General features: G+C 47.1%; 1 protein-coding gene across 1 annotated transcript in view; it reads right to left on the reverse strand.

Annotated features, from left to right (window-relative positions):
* Positions 1–4,108, reverse strand: part of UNC93A (unc-93 homolog A (C. elegans)) — a 28,457-nt gene extending 24,349 nt beyond the window's left edge. The window contains exon 1 of the mRNA XM_008068866.2: positions 4,022–4,108. Coding sequence (XP_008067057.2) covers positions 4,022–4,108 — 87 coding nt within the window. The remainder of the gene's footprint in view (positions 1–4,021) is intronic.
* Positions 4,109–19,797: the final 15,689 nt, after the last annotated feature.

Genomic DNA, 19,797 nt, shown 5'->3' on the forward strand with positions numbered 1-19,797 from the left:
CTTATCATTCTTCAAGTATCCCGCCATCCCTCCTGAGTCCTCCATGATGTACAAACCCCAATCAGGGAGTGATGGCCCAGATCCACCATCTACCATCAAGAGACACAGACACGGCTTCTGTTTGTAAGTTCCTATTACATGCTTCTTTCTGAGAAACTGGATATGTCAGTCTCTTGGTTTGGCCTGTCATCTTCCTAAGACTTTAGGGTGGGTCTGCATAGACCTGCCCACAGCAGAATATGGAGAGGGGAACAAGGGGAACAGCTGGCTTCTCCTCACGGTCGCCCTACAATTCCTCCCATTTCAGTGTCTCCCCACTCTTCCCCTCCAGCCTAGTAACCCCCAGAATGGAGGGAATGCTGTGTGCTCCAGGCCACTGGCCAGACCCCAGAGGAAGAAGAACTGCTCATACGAGGCCTCTTCCCGGGAGGAAACCAGGGCCGGAATCTCAGCAACCACCGTTCACTGCGTGTCCACAATGTGGCCGACACTGAAATAAGAGCCTCTCCATTCGTCATCCTTTATGACCCAGTGACAGGTGTTACTACCCCCAAGGGAAGGACAAGGAAGACACTTTGTAGCTGTGGGCTCATACTCGCAGGTGGTTAGTGTGTGAGCAGCCTCCAACCACGTCTAATCATCTGGAAGTCAGTTATTTGAATGCCTGGAGTATGCATCTGCCAGGCTTGCCCTAAGAGAATACCACAGACCAGGGGCACTGAAACAACAAAAAGTTATTTTCTCAGAGTTCTAGAGACTAGACTCACAAGAACAAGCAACACTTGGTGCTGATTTATCCTGAGATCTCTCTCCAAGACTGTAGACTGCCTCACATGCTTTTTGTTTGTTTTTTGAGTTGGAGTCTTTCTCCGTCGCCCAGGATGGAGTGCAGTGGCATGCTCACAGCCACTGCAGCCTTGACCTGCTGGGTTCAGGCGATCCTCCCGCCTCAGCTTCCAAGTAGCGGGAACCACAGGCACGCTCTACCACACCTGGTTAATTTTTATTTATTTATTGTAGAGGTGAGGTCTCACCAAGTTGCCAAGGCTGGTCTCAAACCCCGAGGCTCAGGCAATCCTCTCGCCTCCACCTCTCAAAGTGCTGAGACTACAGGCGTGAGCCACTATGCATGGCTCACATGGTCTTCTGTCTGTGTGTGTCTGGGTCCTAATCTTCCCTTCTTATAAGGACACTGGTCATCCATGTTAAGGCCCACCCTAACGGTCTCATGTTCACTTAGTCACCTTTCTAGAGACCCTTTCTATAAACACAGTTGCACGTGTGGTGCTGAGGGTTTCAGCATGTCTAGTTTTGGGGGGACATTACCCAGTCCATAGACAACTAACATTCCTGATCTCCCTGGCAAGACAGAAGATCTTGCAGCCAAGAGCCACCTTTCTGGGTTCACCTTCCTAAAACATCCCTTCCCCCTCACTCCTTTATCCCCAGGGGAGTCTAGGAGCCTTGGACTGATCCCTCCACAGGCAGCACTGCCATGACCACCAGGCTTATCCTCTTCTCTTCCTCCCTCCCCTCAGCATGCTCCCTGCATCCTCACCCCTTTCCAGATGGTCCCAGGTCAGACTCTCTACGTCCCTCTCTGAATCCTCCTGTCCATGAAGACTGAGTCTTGATCTTGGTTTGGAATATCAGTTTCGACCAGTCATGCCCCTCTCTGTCTACCTCCTGACCCCCCAACGCTGCCCCACCTGGGTCCCTTTGGAGGCAGGGGAAATTCTCTGCTTCCTAAATTCCCCCTAATACTTTGCCCAAAGCAGTTGTTTGGTCATATTTTCTTAGTTCTTTAAAAGGGAACACAAGAAAGACCAGTTCTATAACAATTCTGAAGGCTGGCTGGACGGATATTGCACACCACCCTCTGGAGTGGGGCTTTCTGGACATTTCCGCTAATACTCATGTTACCAGGAGCATGGTGTGAGAGTGGGTCCAGCCTGGGCCTTTGTCTCCTGCATTTTGCCCCACACCCTTGCAAGCCTCAGGGTTTGCTGCCTGTGCCTGTGGAAGGAGCATGACTGGGTCGCGTCCGACCTGGAGCTTCCTCCTGGCCACAGCCCTCTGCAGGTGGCAAGCTCTGTCTGCCGTTCATAACAGAGTTTGGGTGCAAATCATGAAACAGTTAGACAGATTCAAAATCCAAAGTAGGAACAGAATGTCACAAGCACGTGTCTGTGAGAATGGCCACGTTCTAACACATGCATTGGTGTGTGTTGGGAGACCAGCCTGCAAGACACATGTATGAAGGTGAGTACATGTATGTGCTGAAATTCCTGAGTCTTTCTTGCATAAGCAATGATGTCATGGCTTCAACTAATTCAATAGGAAGTCAGTAAGCATGAACCACCAGAGGCTCTGTGCAAGGCTCTGCATATAAAAGAAAATTAAAACACTCCTGCCCTCAAGGAGCTGAGAAGCCTGTGTCAGGGAAACCTGCATGCAGTTCAGGCAATTGGGCTGGGTATCCCACTGGAGGCAGTGGTCATGTGCAGCCCTGGAGTCTTGCTGCAGCAGTGATGGGGAGGGACACTGGTGGCTCCTCAGGCTGTCCCTCCCTTTTTCCTCTGGCTCCCAGGTCCCAAGGCCAATCTGCAGTGCATCCCACGGGAACCGCTTCCTAAGAATTCCGCCCTGGTCACGCCAGGCCCCACCCCAGGGAAGCTGGCCCTTCTGAGCGACATAGCCAGCAGGGCTTCCTCCTGCAGATGGGCTCTCCAATGGAAAAGTGCTTCTGGGGTCGATCCTTCCAAGAGCACACGCCCTGCCACATGCCACATAAGTGCAATCCAATACAACAGCAAATCAGGGGCTTCAAGTGCACTAACACTTTGTTATCATATCACAATGTTCTGAGGGAGCCAGGGGCCCCTAAGGTCATGTACTACCATGATAGAAAAGGAGATCATGTATCCCCTTCCACTCGACCTTGGGAATCCCCCTTGGCTGTCATGTCATCCTCCCTGAGCCTGAGTGGAAGCAGGACTAAACAGGAACTGGGTAAAAGAAAACGCTACTTGAGAATTAAGGGCTGAACTTGAGCCTCTTTGCAAACATACAAGTCCAAATTGTTTGCATAGTAACAGTGAGAATAGATGCCTTTGATGCTGAGCCTCTGGGTATGCTTTTCTGGTTTAATATTGTGCACACAGTAGGTGCCTAATTCTTGTTCTTGATTGACAATTCATGCAAGACCATCAGAAACCCCAGGCCACAGGGTACAACACTGAGGGAAGAAATGCACCCAGGGGAATAACAATAGCACCACTTCCTGACTCTTCCCTGGCGTCCCCTGGAAGACTATTCACAGTTGGAGATCAGACCTGAAATGTAATGACCTCAGGGAAATATGTCTACTCCGCTTCTGGGTTCACATGATCAATGCCACAGCCTTTCAGAGAATGTTGCTAGATTTTTTTTTTTTTTTTAGAAAGCAGGATTTATTGAGAGGACACAAAAACTCCCATAGTGGGAGGGGGCCCAAGAAGGTTGCCCTGGTGCTAGGTTTTTACACAGGCTCACAGACCCAGAGAAGAAAGCATGCCACACAGAGTTCAAAATATACAGATCATTTTGTCAAAGTTCACAGCTTTGTTAAAGTAAGCTTGGAATCTATATGGTCTAGTGAAATTTGATAAATCCACATTACTTTCCCTGTTCACAAACCAAGGACGTGGAGCCATAGGCTTCACAGTGACTTTCCTTGTGTCTCCTTTTAATCACCCAAAGAATGTTTCATCACATCACTGTCTCAAGACCCTTGCTCTCCTTAATCTAGAGCAACACACACCATGCTGTTGTGCAACACTCTGGAATGTGAGTAGGAACGCACATTGTAGGACTCCATATACAAACCCCTGTTTGTTTTAGAGGATAGGGTGGTGAAGAAGAAATACTAAGTGAACTGGATAAAAAGAAACCCCATTTCAGTGTTGTCTGTAACCATGGGGATTTGTGGAGGCCATGGAAGTTGAGAAGTGAAGACGGTGTCCCAAGGGCACACACTCACCTGCAGGCTCTGCAGACCCCCGTATGCGGTGAACAGAAGCAGGAACCCGAAGGAAACTACGAGGACATTCTTCAGACTCCTGTCCATCATGCTGACTACAAGTGTCAACCATCAGTGAACGCCTGTGTCTGCAGTTCCCTAAAAGAAAACGGTTGGGACACAAGGAAAGCAGTCTGCCCCAAGAAGTCCCATTCCCTCTCTCAAGTGAGTAAGCAGCGTGTTAGTCATTAAGGCGATTGCCAGTTAATGAACTTGGCTATCGCTGACCCCAGGCAGCTCTCGGGAGTGCTGTTACTCATTCACTTTCTCTGCAATCCACAGTGGCCACTTTCCATAGGCAAAAGGTCATGACTCTTATCACCTTAAAGGTAGTTGTGTTTTCTTCCTATTAATTCCCAGTAGACGTGGTTCTTATGGTAACGTGATGCGTTTCATGTTTTATAGGTATATACAATGGTCCCTTCCACGTTAAGGAAAATGGCCAATGGTGCAGAATGTGGACTTCAGTCTTAAAGAACAAAGCATAAATGTCCACTTCAAGATGCAAAGTCCAACTCTGAAAAGGAGCTCACGTGGTTCTGAGATCCCAGGCCCAAAGTCTTGGTATTGCAAAGAATATATGGTTTTACAGCACTGTAATCATTTATAAAAAATAACTTACATAAGTTCAGTGCTTTAGAACATGCAAAGCACTTTTACATGCATCATCTCATGTTATCTCCACCAGTGCTATGATCATTAGCATTAGAAATCTTAGATCCATTGCAAGATAGAAACCTGAGCTTCAGGAAAATTCAACTATTCAGTATCTCAGGTCTGGAGCAGTGCTGTCCAGTGAGCTAGTCACTAGCTAGGGTGGCTGTTGAGTATTTGATATGTGGCAAATGTGACAAAGAAACTGAATTCATAATTGCATCTCATGTTAGTTAATTACAATCAAAATTTAAATATCCACATGTGGTGAGTGCCAACTGTATTAGACAGGGCAGGTCTAGAGCTTCAAATAACCTACTCCCAAATGCATATCTAATAAGCAAGAAAAATCACTTTTTATTCAATTGTTACTAAAACTTGATGTTTGTAGACTGTTTCCAAAGTTCTGATAATTTCTATCTAGTTTGAGTCTATAATGCAAGTCCAACTCACAGTGGCAACGCTGCTTAGGGAAGCTCGCCAGACCATTTGAACAGTAAGATCAGCAATGGATGGGATAAAGTCATTGTCACTTAACTTATTCCAACAAAAATACAAGTCGCCATATTTTCTGGTGAAAATATAAATGGTTTTATAAGTTGACTAAGCCTGGATTGTCATGTGTAGGTAGACACAGAGCAGCATTGTCTAGCACAGGGAAACCAGCTGTGGAGACACGAGCTATGCAGGTTCACACTGCAGCTTCTCATAGGCAGTCTCAGGTGGGTCATGTTACTCTCTAAACCTCAGTTTCCTCCTAGAAAAGGAGGCTTGCAGAAGTTTAAGAAGCTAATAACTTTGAAAGCCTTCAGAACAGCTTGACATTTAGCAATCACCAATACATGCTGACTAAGACAACACTTTGACTTCAGAGAAAATGCACGTTGGAGCAATATTTGAAGAAATGTAACACTTCGTGTTCCATGAATGTTTTCGTTTTCTTTTCTTTTTGAGGTGACATTTTGTCTTTCTGTTTTCAATTTTTTTATTTTAAAAGACATGATATAATACAGGGTTAGGTGTAAAAATGATCATTGTACAGGTAAAGTTTGGGCCTCTTTGGTCCTCACATCACCTGGTTTGAGATCAGATACCCTTAATGATGAAGTGTGCCCAGCTCCCCACTGCTCCCTCATCTGGCAGTTTCCCACTACTGCTAATCCCTTTCTTAAAGTATTATGATAATTGTTTAGGATCTGCTTATGAGTTAGAACATGTGGTACTCAGTTCTTTGTTTCTGTGATAGAGCACTGAGTATAACAGATTCTAAATCCATCCAAGTTGCTGCAAAGTTCACAATTTCGTCCCTCTTTATGACTGCATAATCTTTCATCATGTATATGTACCACTTATTAAAAATCCAGTCTACTTTCGATGAGCAGCATGGTTGGTTCCATGTTTTTGCTATTGTGAACAGTGCTGCAATAAACATGCTTGTGGAGCTTCTTTTTTTTTTGTAGAATGATTTGAGTTCCTCTGGGGATATTCTCAGAAGGGAGTTGCAGGATCATATGGAAGGTTGATTTTTAGATCTCTTAGGAATAGCCAAACTGTTTTCCACAGAGGTTGTACTAGTTTACACTCTCACCAACAGTGTAGAAGTGTTCCCTTTTCCCTGCATCCTCTCCAGCATCTGTTGTTTTTTTAGTTATTGATGGCCGTTCTGACGAGGATTAGGTGGTATCTCAGTGTAGTCAAGAGAGCAGGGAGACAGCCCACACAGACTGGGAAAAAATATTTGCCAACTGTACATCTGACAAAGGCCTAACATCTAGAATCTACAAGGAACTCAAACATGCCGAAAAGAAAAAAGCAAGCAGCCCTATTAAAAAGTGGGCAAAAGACATGAATAGACACATCTCAAAAGAAGACATATGAGCAGTCAACAGATACTTGAAAAAATGCTCAGCCTTACTAGTCATCAAAGAAATTCATGAACGTTTTCATATCAGTCTTGTAATCTGTTGATACTTTTTAGCTTCCTTTTTACTTGCAGTGCTATAGTTTGCTGCAATCCTGGTCTGTCTATACCTGATGATTTCTTCTGCTGCCTGCTGTTCTTCCTCCCTTGGGTGTTTCAACTCATCAGACCCATCTCTTAGGATTTGCTGACTGGCTCTGGGAGCGATTTCCAGCAGCTTCTATTCCTATCCTTCCCATCATCTGCCTGTGTCTCCTGAGAAGGTTCACAGTGTTAAGTGAATAAGCCTCAGATGTCAGTTTCTGTCTACCCAAGCCATACCCCTCCTGTCTCTCCCATGATCCTACTTCTACTGGGAATTAACTTCTAAAATCATCACTCTGATCACTTCTGCTTTTCCCCTCTTCTCCACCTAGTTCCTCCCTTTATTAAGAGGGAATTCTTACCTGGGTGTGTTGGCTCACACCTGTGATCCCAGCACTTTGGGAGACGGAGGGAGAGGAGCCCAGGAGTTTGAGACCAGCCTGGGCAACATGGCAAGACCTCGTTTCTATAATAAATTAAAAAACTTAGCTGGGTGTAGTGGTGTGCACCTGTAGTCCCAGCTATTTGGAAGGCTGAGGTGGAAGATCACCTGAGTCCAGCAGGTTGAGGTTGCAGTAGCTGTGAGCATGCCACTGCCCTCCAGCCTGGACAATAGAGTGAGACTCTGACTAAAAAAAAAAAAAAAAAAGAGAAGGGGCGGATCTTAAAAAATGAAGAGTGTATTTTACTTTCTAGCACACACACAAAAAATGTTTTTCTTCATTTTTTTCTTAGTCGGGGTCTCACTCTGTTGCCCAGGCTGGAGGGCAGTGGCACGATTATGACTCAACACAGCCTCAACCTTCAGGGCTTGGGTAATTTCCACCCAGCCTTCAGAGTAGCCGGAACTACAGGCCTGTGCCACCATGTCTGGCTAATTTTTTTTTTTTGTAGACATGAGGCCTCACTATATTGCTCAGACTGGTCTTGAACTCCTGGGCTCAAGTGATCCTCCTGCCTTGGTCTCCCAAAGTTTAATATCAAATTAAACTTACTTTCTCATCATACAGATTTGGAGAGTGTGTGTGTCATGGGAAGGTGACAGTGCCTGTCCTACATTGCTTATTGCTTAGCTGTACAGATGTGGTGGACACTGTCTGCAGGTAAATGAAAGACAGAAATAATCTGCAAATAGCTGAGTTGAAAATGCCCATTTCATATTCAGAACTCACCAGTAGAATATAACTCACTGCGCCCAGTCTAAAATGTTTCTTTAAGAAGATATTTACCAGCACTCCCAGGGGCTCCTGTGACCAGGACTGGCCTTAGATGTGGTCACTCAGTGGTCTCCTCATACGGAAAGCGATGTTCTTATCTTACCCGACCCCTAAGTCTGTCCTCACTCAACATTCACATTCCTGCAGATGTGGGTGAATGAAGGAAGAGAATGCAAAGTCTGGAAACCCCAAAGTGGGCTGACTTTTGGAGTTGGCTTCAGCGTTGTGGCTTTGCGCACTGGAGCCATGAGCCTGGACCAGGTCTGACCTCCAAAAGGTTGGAGAGATGTAAGTATGAGTGATTCAGAAGGTATCCATATGGTAGCTGTGGTGTCTCACACCTGTAATCCCAACACTTTGGGAGACTGGGGTGGGAGGATCACTTGATGCCAGGAATTCGAGATCAGCCTGGGCAAACAGTGAGACCCCCATCTCTACAAAAAAAATAGCCAGACATGGTGGCATGTGCCTGTAGTCCCAGCTACTTGAGAGACTGAGGCAGGAGGATTGCTTGAGCCCAGGAGTTCGAGGCTGCAGTGAGCTACGGTTGTGCCACTCTACTCCAGCCTGGGAGACAGAGTGAGATCCTGTCTCTAAAAATTTTAAAAAGGTACCAGTAATCATTTCACTCTTTAAAATTAACATCTGGACCAGTGGTCCCCAAGCTTTTTGGCATTAGGAACCCATTTCATGGAAGACAATTTTTCTATAGACTGAAGACAGGGTGAGGGATCATCAGACATTAGATTCTCTTCAGGAATGAGGAACCCACATCCCTCGCATGTGCAGTTCACAATAGGGTCTGCGCTCCTGTGAGAATCTAATGCCAGGACTGATCTGACAGAAGGCAGAGCTCTGCTTGCTCACTGCTCAGCTCCTGCTGTGCCACCGGGTTCCTAATAGGCCACGGACGGGTACCAGTCCACAGCCTGATCTAGACTATATCCCCTTAAGGAAAGAGATGATTTTGCAGATCTGCTTAAATCTAATGATCACTCGCTGGATGTTAAAATGCTGATACAGAGCCTAGTACGTGGCTGAAAGAATGAATGTTCTAGAGAACCCAGCCACTAGGTGCCACTGTTTTGCCACCCCAGAGTCGACTGCAGGTTGCATGGGTTCTGAGTGCCGCAGAATCACATTTCAAATCAGTAAACTTCCTGCCAAGAAGCTCAAGATTGCTTTTAATTTAAGGGAAGTCTAATCAATAGTTTGCTCTTTTAAAGAACGTACTCACGTAAGCAAATTAATACCAACTTTCTTGACATTTAAATCTGAAATCTCTGTTAATAAAAGTAGCACCAAATAAATTCAAATGTGTCCTATTCATGAGTTACATTTTTTATGTACATAGAGATGAAAAATACATACCTAGGTAGTGGACTATGTTACCAGCTGCTTCAGGAATTCTCACACTTTGGAAACAAATGTCCCTGTGCTTTGTGTGTGTGTGTGTGTGTGTTTGAGTTGGAGTCTCACTCTGTTGCCCAGACTGGAGTGCAGTGGCTGCTCCCGGCCACTGCAGCCTAGACCTGCTGGGCTCCGGCAATACTTCCGCCTCAGCCTTGCAAGTAGCTGGAACTACAGGCGCTCACTACCACGCCCGGCTAATTTTTTGATTTATTGTAGAGATGAGGTCTCACCAAGTTGCCCAGGCGGGTCTCAAACTCGCGGGCTCAGGCAATCCACTCACCTCAGCCTCCCAAGGCACGGGATTACAGGCTGAGCCACCGAGTTCGGCCCTTTGTGTGTGTTTTAAGGAAGAGCTATCTGAATTAGTACAACTATGATTTGAGAAAGTGTTTGCTTAGTAAATATTCCACAGCATCAAAAATCCTGGAATACTGGACAGCTCTGCTGCACCCTGGCTGCCAGCCCTGGGTGGGGAACTCTGGTTCAGTCTTCTTATATCCGCCGAGGCCAGGCAGGAGAGGCAGTCAGAAAAAGCTCTGGGATGGGTTGGCTCTGAGGGTCCTCAGCTGAGGTCATCTCCACTATGTAACACGAGGGCAGAGGCCTGTCTCATGGCAAACTCAGCTGAAAATGCACTCATCTTCACACTGTTCTGAGTCATATCAGCCCCATGTTGACGTCAACGGGGCTCTTGGTGTCCTGGGATTCTGGATCTTTCTTTTACTCAGGGGCCCTTAACACACTGGGACAGTTTCCACCTGGCACATTGGAGTGGCCAAAATCATCCCACAGAGTCTACAGGGACCCTGACCTGGCATCCTTGGGCCATGGCACCTGCGCTGTGCACCAGAGAGGGAACTGGCCGGTGTGTAGCTATCACGCCTTCCATGGTCCCCGTCCTACTGCAGGGCTCAATGAGTCGGAGGGCGGAAACCTGGGCCTCCCCTCTCAGAGAGGGGTTGTGGAGGCTCCAGCTTAGACCACAGTTGCATGCACACATGCACATGCACACACACACACACACACACACACACACACACACACACACACACATACACACGAACACATGCTTTGCTTTTGAAATGCGGAATCCCTCTTCCCCTTCCAGTGAGTTCTGTTGCCTAGCTGTAGCACCTGCTCCTATAGCCGTCCCCTACCTTCTTATCGATGTTTGCCCCATGCCAGGCATCCTTCCAGGCTCTGATGCAATGGTCGAGTCCCCATGCTCACAGGGGCTTCATTCCAGTGAAGGAAATAGACAACAAACAACTAAGCAAACGGAGACCTCACATTTGGATGGTGATAAGTGCTGGACCACAACTAAAGCAGATGGCATGATAGCACAGGGCAGGCACACACATCACCCTGTCTCTACAAGGGTGGTGGAAGAGCACCCGTGGCTGAGATCTGCTCAGCTGGAGTGACACAGACTCCCTAACAGGACCCTCAGCCCAACTCTGCCTTCCTGGCATCTCAGAAGCCCAGCACGGTGCAGCGCATGGCTCTCTCCATGGACTGAGGCTTTGCTGAGTGCTGTGTGGCTACGGAGAACAGCAAGGGCTGTTGAGGGCCAAGTGCATGTTTGTCCACTGGCCTAGAGGAGGGGCAAGCAGTGGCGACTATGCTGGAATGTTCCAGGTATTTTCTCTGCAGATTATTCTGTCTGTGCAGGCAAAACCACAGCGATGTTAAATCTCCAAGGATAATCTTGTGCCTTTGCTCCCACAGTCACAAACATCCATAAAATGTGAACAGTGTCCCCATGCTGGACAATGCCAACGCCAATGCCACCTAGTATGTGGCCTCCTCAGCAGTCACTGCAGTGCACACGCCTTCTTAAACCTTGGGGTCTCAGGACACAAGACCTGTTTTCAGTGGAAAAGACTGACTCTCTCCAGCAGTGCCCCTGTAGCCCCTGTGGTTCTCACCTCTGCCTCCTCAATGGCAGGGCCGGCTCTACACACAGGCTTCTCGGCTGCCACTTCTGCCAGAAGGTCCCCAGCTATCCTTGGGGAGGATTTGCCAGCAGTTGTTGACAGGCGGTTGGAAAGTTACTTGGTATGATGACGTGAGAACATCTCATGAAGACTGGCACGAAACACATTGCTTAATTTTTGAATAGAAATACTATTAGCTCATTCTTATGACAAATCATACAGACATATGTGTATACATATGGATATGTGTACATGTGTATACTATGTGTACATGATCTCCCATGTATGTGTGTAAACAGAGACTCACATCAGGCTCTTCTCTGGACAAAAGAATCTAGTCACTCTTTTTACTTGATGTGCCCATATGCAATTTCCATATTCTTATTTTAAAAGAATAAAGATGCCGGGCTCGGTGGCTCAGCCTGTAATCCCAGCACTTTGGGAGGCCAAGGTGAGTGAATTGCCTGAGCCTGCGGGTTTGAGACCCACCCGAGCAACTTGGCAAGACCTCGTCTCCACAATAAATCAAAAATTGGCTGGGCATGGTAGTATGTGCCTGTAGTTCTGGCTACTTGGAAGGCTGAGGTGGAGGGATCACAGGAGCCCAGCAGGTCAAGGCTGCGGTAGCCGGGAGCATGCTACTGCACCCCAGTCTGGGTGAGAGTGAGACTACAACTAAAAAAAAAAAAGTAAATAAATAAAGATTTTCCAAGGAAAATATGCTTTCATAAAGAATTTCTTCTTACCAAAAATTCTAAAAATTAAACTGAAATATCAGCATATTTCTGGGCTGCCTATTGTGATTCACCAACTTCCCCTTAGGTTGGTCTCCAGCACCTCAGCCCAGTGGTTTCCAGAGTTGAATGCATGGGGAGCACGGGATTGAAGGCCACCACTAGAGTCATCTACCACAGGGAGCCACGGCCGCTGTCCTGCCCTGGGGTTTCCAGATTGCACCCCCCCGGCCCATCCCCCACATGCCAAGTTGGACCTTCCTGGCCCACCCCCCACATTCCTGGCCCACCCCCCACATGCCAAGTTGGACCTTCCCTAAGTGCTCAGGGCACTCAGGGTGAGCACTCTGTGTTGCGATTACTCATCTGGGCTTGGGCTTGCTTCCCCACTGGCTGGGCACCTCCTTTTGGTCTGACCTGTTTGTGATGAGCTGGAAGGAAGCGAGAACGTGGCTGGGACGCGGGTGGGCTCCGGCAGACACACACGGCAGACACACACGGCAGAGCACACGGCGATCGCACCTTCAGCAAGGATTTCCTGAAGTCTTACATCCTGGAACCAAAGGCTAGGGCCTCCCCTCAGCTTGGACACCTTGGCTCAGGTCTGACTCTTGTGGCAGCCAATGTATCTGGACATCACGTCCCTCCTCGGGCCAGTAGTCACATACCTACTTGTCCCACTCAACCCTGCCCCTCTGCTGTGGTGCCACCTGGCAGTACCTGAAGGCCCGGATGGTGTAGGAGGGAACTGGGAAGCTCCCACTGGCTCTGCTGAGGAGAAAACCAAGCTGGTGATGTGCTCTGAGAACCGGGAAGGATTATGACTCACAAGGGCGCTAGGAGTTCTGTGCTTACAGCGTGATGCCTCTGGGAGGAGCTTGCCTCTGCAGATGGGGTCTGTCGGTTGTGGGGTCTGGGCGCTGCGCCCAACTGGAGGTCCCAAGAACCTCTGTAGTAAGGTCTCTGAATGTTCTCAAGCTGTCAGGATTCTGCCATATACCCAGCTGTGCCTTCTGTGGCTGCCAGACGGTCTGCGTCCTGGACACCAGGCTGGGACCCTTCCTGGGAAAGTGGGCTGCATATGGGCACTTCATGCACGGTCGTGTTTTCCTAAGTCATACCTGTGTTTTTCTTACCCAGTGTGTTCTGTTAATGATATAGTATTGAATTCTGGATTTCCAGTGGCCCAAAAAAGCCACCATGTGCACCTACTCAGCTGGACAACACGAGCTTTGTGCTGTGAAACTGAGCGAAAACAAGAACTTAGAGGCATGGGCACTTCCAGCCTTCCCTTTCTAGTGCCTTCTCTCATTTGTCCTCCTTCCCCCATCCCTAGCCCCCACATCTTAAAGTTGTTTCGAAACTACTTTCTTCCCACCGCGTTTCTCTTATTTTTTAGGAGCGGTGTAACTTGATTCATTTGCTCACTGGCTGTTAACTGAACCCATTCACTGTGCTAGGTTGTCTCCAGGAGCTCCCAGAACTTTTGTCCTCGTGGTCTACAAAGAAAATGGTACATGAAGTTAAAAAGTAAATCATGGAAGAATGCTTCCTGTGCTGCAATGGTCTGGAAAGGTCAGTGGACATCTAGGGAAATCTCCCCCACCCCTGGTATTTTGAAGAAGTTGAAGCTTCCTCTCTATGTATGCCCAGGCTGGGAAGTGACCAGGAATGAAAGAGCTCGGTTTGCCCTCGGCAAGGACATGTGGGACTTGGTAGGACATACAAACTCTGCCAACACATGAGGAAGATTGACTGAGCGTGAACATGCCCAGAGGGGCTCAATGCTCTGTGAGACTTCAACTTCAAGTCACTTGCTAAAACATTCTTGTGCCCCGGAAGAGTTGCATTTATCTTCAATTTCTAGTTTGCAAATTCCTTTTTGTTGATACTTAAGTTGTAATAAACACTGCCTTTTGGAAGTTCTTTCTTGTGAACACACTTTTTCAACATCTCTACTGTCATGACTTCTCTCTGAACATTATGGGGGTCCCTCTTACCTATGAAAAGATTCATCAGGCCCACTATTAAGGAATGGAAATTAAGGTGTGTGTGTGTGTGTGTGTGTGTGTGTGTGTGTGTGCGTGTGTGTGTGCGTGTGTGTGTGCGTGTGTGTGTGCGTGTATGCGTGCGTGCGTGTGCGTGTGTGTGTGTGTGTGTGTGTGGTGTGTGTGTGTGTTGGCATGCTTGATCCTTTCCAGCTGGTGGACCATGCTGGGAGCAAGTGAGTAAGCACAGCTCAGGGCTAGGTTCACCGCATCTATTACTTCCAGATGTGCCTGCAACCCGCCTTCCCTACCACCTCGCCCACTCTCTCCTTCATACTTGGAATCCACACTTCTGCCCAATATTTGAGAGGCAAGAAAATCTACAGGCTTCCCCACTGTCCTTGAACATTTGCCGTGGAATGTGTTTTCTGCTGACTGTGTTGAACCTTACCTGAGCCCCGTGCTCTAAGAAAGCAATGATGGTCATAGCATTCCCCCACCTGCTTGTTTTCCCAAATCTCCTCCCCTCTTTTCTGTTCCAGGAAAGGACCCCCATGTGCCACAGGCTCCATGACCCTGTCAAGTTTGCGGACACCCCTTGTTGACCTGTGACAGGCCAAGTCCAGAATCTCCAGGTCCTGTCCTTTGACCCAAGGCTGACTAGCTAGATAGGACTGTTGGACCCCCTGGAACTATGGAGACACCTAGAAAAATATTTCCTGACCAGCTGATGGACTGAGACTTCCTCCAACTCTTCATCACCCCATCTGAAACTCATCTAGCTATCCCTGAAAGTCCAAGGCAAAACACCACCAGGACTCTGATCCTAGCCTTGAAGGCTCTCCCTAGTGCTATAAAGATAATAGCTGACCTGTTGGGTTTATCTTTGACGCCCCTCATGTGTTTGCACACGGATCAAAGAAAGACTCCAAAGTCTCTAGGTCCTCTTCTCAAGAAAGAAGCAGAGGGCAGCCAACTGTGCATCAGCGTGACTTGGAGTTCAGCTGTTTCTTCCCTTTTCTCTAGTTGAGAAAACAAATCCTTACCTCCTTTAAAAGGAATGTCAAGAGGTGAACCTGGGCATCAGCAGAGCAGTTGCGCTGAGGGTCCCAGCATGGGCCAAGCCCCTCGCCTGTAGACGTGGGGCACTGAGGCCAGATGGCTGGGCTGACCAGCTTCTGGACTTCTCCTCCCCTCTGTGTTTTTGCACCTCCTCCTCCTCGTCCTCCTCCTTCTCTTACTATGCTTATACTCTGCCACTGCCGCCATCTCTTCCTGCTACTGCTTGGCGTGGCTGGCTGGACATCAGCACATGGAGAAGAGGCCCTAGTCTACCAGGCCAGGACCTCCACCTCCCCACCTCTCCTACTCCCCAGTACCCTTTCAGCAGCCCCTGATGCGCCCAGAGTCTAGTCGTAGAACTTGAATCTGTCCTCACTGCAAACAGGCCAGGGAGTGAAAAGACACATTTTATGGAGGTTGATGGAATTGCTGTCCCCTCTCCTCCCACATGCATCTACACTCACCTTTCTGAGCTGAGTGGGGATTGGAGCCCTGGTCTAGTGCAGGATCTCCTGGCTCCCTATCATCCAAATGATAAAAGCTACCTCACCTTGTCTTCCCCTTCTGTTTGTTCTCACGCCTCATCAGGGAGGGGACATATGGCTCTCTGATTTCAGAATACACAGGCAGCCTGGGGGAGTAGGAGAAATTGGCTCCTCTTGGTGAGTCATCCATGTCCTAGGACTCCTCTTAATGGAATGACCTCCTGAGGCTACTCTTGGTGAATGATGTCTTTGGGGCTCCTCTAGGTGGGATGATCTCTTTGGTGTTCCTCTCTGTGGGATGACCTCTTTGGGATCCCCTTGTTGGGAAGACCTCTTTGGGCTCCTTTTGTAGGATGCTCCCCTCAGGCACCTCTTGGTGGGATGGCCTCCTGGACCTCCTCTTTTTGGGTCATCCCAGTCCTGAGACTCCTCTTGGTTGGATGACCCTCTGGGGCTCCCCTCAGTGGGATGGTCTCCTGGGTTTCCTCTCAGTGGAATGCCTCCTGAGTCTCCTTCTCATGAGACATCCATTTGGACAATTATGGTGACTTCAACTTCAGTAGGAGTTTCTGGGGAGTGGGTTGACTTGCTTGTTTGTTTTGCAAGGGCAACAAATACTGCTTGTGTTTCCTCTGAGAACTGTTCTCAGTGCTGGTGATAGAGATAAATTTGTGCTCCCTTTTGTTACTGGCACAGGAAGTTCAGGTTAAGGGCTTGCTGACTGGCAATTCCAGGATCAACCTTGACCAGACAGATTGCCTGATTCAACATTGCTGTATTTCCTTAACAATGGCTTCTGCCAATTTCATCCATAAGCAAAAAGCACCTCAATTCTGACAGTTCCAAAGTGACATTCCTAGGAAAGAAAGCAACCGATTGTGATCGGTTTGAGCCTAATCACCCAGAGGGGTGGGTGTTCAGAGGGTGCAAACACGGCCACAAGGTCCATCACTGTGAGTGACCAAGGGAACGCTGCCCAGAGGAAGAGAAGGCACTTGGTCCTGGGCTCAGGGCTACTCCAGGGACATCCTCTGCATGTGGACCAGGGACACCTCTTCCTGGACATCTCCTCCCTGCAACCATTCTCCTTTCTGAGGAAGAAGCAGCCATTCGCTCCCTTTCTGGGAAGCTTAGCTGATGGGTTCTCTGTGCAGGGACTGTTTATTACACCAGCTCTTTCTTCGTTTATTGCTCACATCCTAGTGAGAGTAAGCACTGAGCAAGGCTTAGTTTATATTTTTAAGCTCTGAAAACATAATGCCAATTTATGTGCAGTTTGACTTTGACACAGAGCAAATCCACAATGTAAAAACTTCGGAGCTCACACTCAGTACTCCTGTCAGTAACACTCACCCCTGTGCCTGTTGGTGTAACTTGGTGGATACTTTCCTTGGAGACCCTTTTGTCTTTTACCTGAAGTCACTTACATGCTGGTTTTGTCTGGGAGTCCTGTCTGTAGTCATATTTTTTCCTGAAGCCACAGGAGGCTGTGCAAGTTGTGTCTTGCTTTTTTCTACCATCACTGATGGACCTGAGGCTGTCGCCTGAAATTAAGGGAGTTGGGTCAGAAATAATTTGATAAAGGTTTAGTGAAAAGTCACATGTGAGGGTCAACCCAGGAAGGCACACCAACAAAGCTGAGAGTGTCCCTATCACAAGGTGAAAGGCTTTTACAGAGAAGTTTAGATGAAGAATTGTCCTCTTTTCATTGGCTGGAACAACACAGAAGTGAACCCATGGGCCAAAGATGTCTACATGCAAGACAGTCAGCAGCATTTCATGCCTCAACTAATCTTAGAATAAGTTGGAGTTCTGTTCAGGGCCAGCAGGATGACTATGAAAACATGCATCACCAAGGAGAGGAACTCAGGATAGGAAAGTGTCTGTCCCCTGAAGCTCCAGCTTCCACCTCCCGGCTCTTATTTATCCATCATAGAAAGGTGAGAGCTCGGGTGGGGTCTCCAGGTCCTGGTCTGGGACACTAGTTGGAGGTGCCCAGGAACTTCGGACTTTGTCTTCCCAGGACAGGTTTCGGCTCTTCTGGGTACCTGCAATGAGGCACCGCAGATGAAGCCTGCCTCAGGGCTGTCTGCTTGAAGTTATTCAAAGCTGGGATATCAATAATTCTCTTAAAATTATAGATGAAAGCAGCAGGACAAAAATGCAAAGGACATCTCAGTGCCAGATGACATGTATAAGCCCACTTTGAACAGAGATTCCAAGGACAGGGAAGTGAAACTTTAAAAGACATTTTTATTTAGATATAAGGGTGCCTTATCCCTAACAGCAGGAAGGAAAATGTTGTAATGAATGAGGCATTTTCTCTGTAAAGCACATGGATGCTTTTCTTCATAAAGAAATATGCCCCCTTCCTCAGTCTCCGCTAAGGATGTGAAGGGACCCTCTGAGCTCAGGAGACCCAAGGCAGGTGGTTAGTTTGCTGACACCTGGCTCTCGGCTGATGAATATCTACTATGTGGTTGAATCTGTACCTCAAAACATGAGACTGGGTTTTGAAATCTCAAACCAGAGGCATCGATGGGAGGTCAGTGACAGGGGTTGAAGATGGTTCTGGAATTCACCAGAGCAAGCGTGTTCCTGAACCCATGACCTTGTTAAAAAACCCAGCGTACTACACTGTCTCACAATGCACTGTGGACTGCCTGGTGCTGTCTTTTAGGTGTTTCACACAGGTTTATTTTCCCAGCTGGGCTCCCTTGAAATTCATACTGAACATGACTCACAGTTGTGCACATGGAGCCTGTCCTAAGCCTTTCCGTGTATGTCAACATTTTAATTCTCCAGGGATAAGTGTCTGACTTCTTTGTTGCTCGGCACCATGCTGGACATACAATCGGTGTTAACTAAGGGGTCTGTCCCTGATTCTTCTGTTGTACTGCCTTGCTTAAGGCAAAACATACACATATTTTCTGTGAACACACCACAAGTATTGCAGACTTTGTTGTGACCATTTTCAGAACAGAGTTAAGGAAAGAATGTTTTCTGTTTCCTGGAAGCCCATACTCTAAATTGTATTCTCACTCACATATAACAGAATATCAACAATGCATTAAAAATCTAAATAGTACAGTGTGTTCTGTACATTATCTGATTGATAATTTTTAGAGAAAGGTAAGATCATGATTTGGATTAGAATGTAAGAATAAATACATGTTAAAAATTTATTTTATAGGCCAGGCATAATGGCTCACTGTGCCTGTAATCCCAGCACTTTGGGAGGCCAAGGTGGGAGGATTGCTTAAGCTCAGGAGCTCAAGACTAGCCTGGGCAACATAGCGAGATCTTATCTCTACAAAAAAAATTCAGAAGATTAGCTGGGCGTGGTGTTGCTTGTCTGTAGTCCCTGCTACTCAGGAGGCTGAGGTGGGATAATCACCTGAGCTGAGGAGGTAAAGCCGTGGTAAGCTGTGATCACGCCACTGCCCTCCAAGAATGAGACCTCAACTCAAAAAAAAAAGAAGAGAAAGAAAAAAAAAAAGAAAAGATTTTATTTTTCACACATGACAGGAGAGAACTAAGCAGACGTTAGAACCGGTTCAAAGGAAAAGTGAAAACAACAAAAATTTATATGGAGTAAAGGAATTTTGAAATGAATTGCAAATGGAGGCAAAACAGGATTTTCCTTACGGGGAGGAAGCCAGTTCAAATCACTACTAGACAGAATGGAATGTGGACATCCATCAGTTACCTGCAATTTACAAAGAGTTGAAAAACTAGTCCAAAGACAATGAACAACCCCAAAGTATGTGCTATAGTTTTCCACTGATGCATCATTTTTTCCTACTTATTGAATAAGCATGTCTTGACTAGCTAATTCACACCACTCTGCAGCAAGGGGATTATTTTTAACTTCCTCTAATTGATCATCTTCCTGCATGTTGCAGTTTGTTGTCTATATTTTCAAAATTCAGAGCAAAGCTTTTCATTAAAATATTTCCACCAGGATTAATCAAAAATCAAAAACCAAAACGAAAACAAAACAGACAAGTTTTGCTGATCATATGATGACAACTTTTTCGGGCACTCACAACTCTTGGGGTAATATTTGTGTTGTTGAATCTGTAACTCTATTAAAAAAAAAGATTGCTCCTGTATGAACAGAATCAGGTCAGTCCTGGCACTGAAGAGTGCTTGCCCCAAGAAAGCAAGGTCTCTGCAGGCAGCGAGGGCAAAATCATTGTCATGTCAAGAGGCAGATGCTTCATTTTGGTTTCCCTGGGA

Source organism: Carlito syrichta, unplaced genomic scaffold (assembly GCF_000164805.1).
Source record: "Carlito syrichta isolate Samal-C Ts95f unplaced genomic scaffold, Tarsius_syrichta-2.0.1 Scaffold311607, whole genome shotgun sequence".
Classification (NCBI taxonomy): domain Eukaryota; kingdom Metazoa; phylum Chordata; class Mammalia; order Primates; family Tarsiidae; genus Carlito; species Carlito syrichta.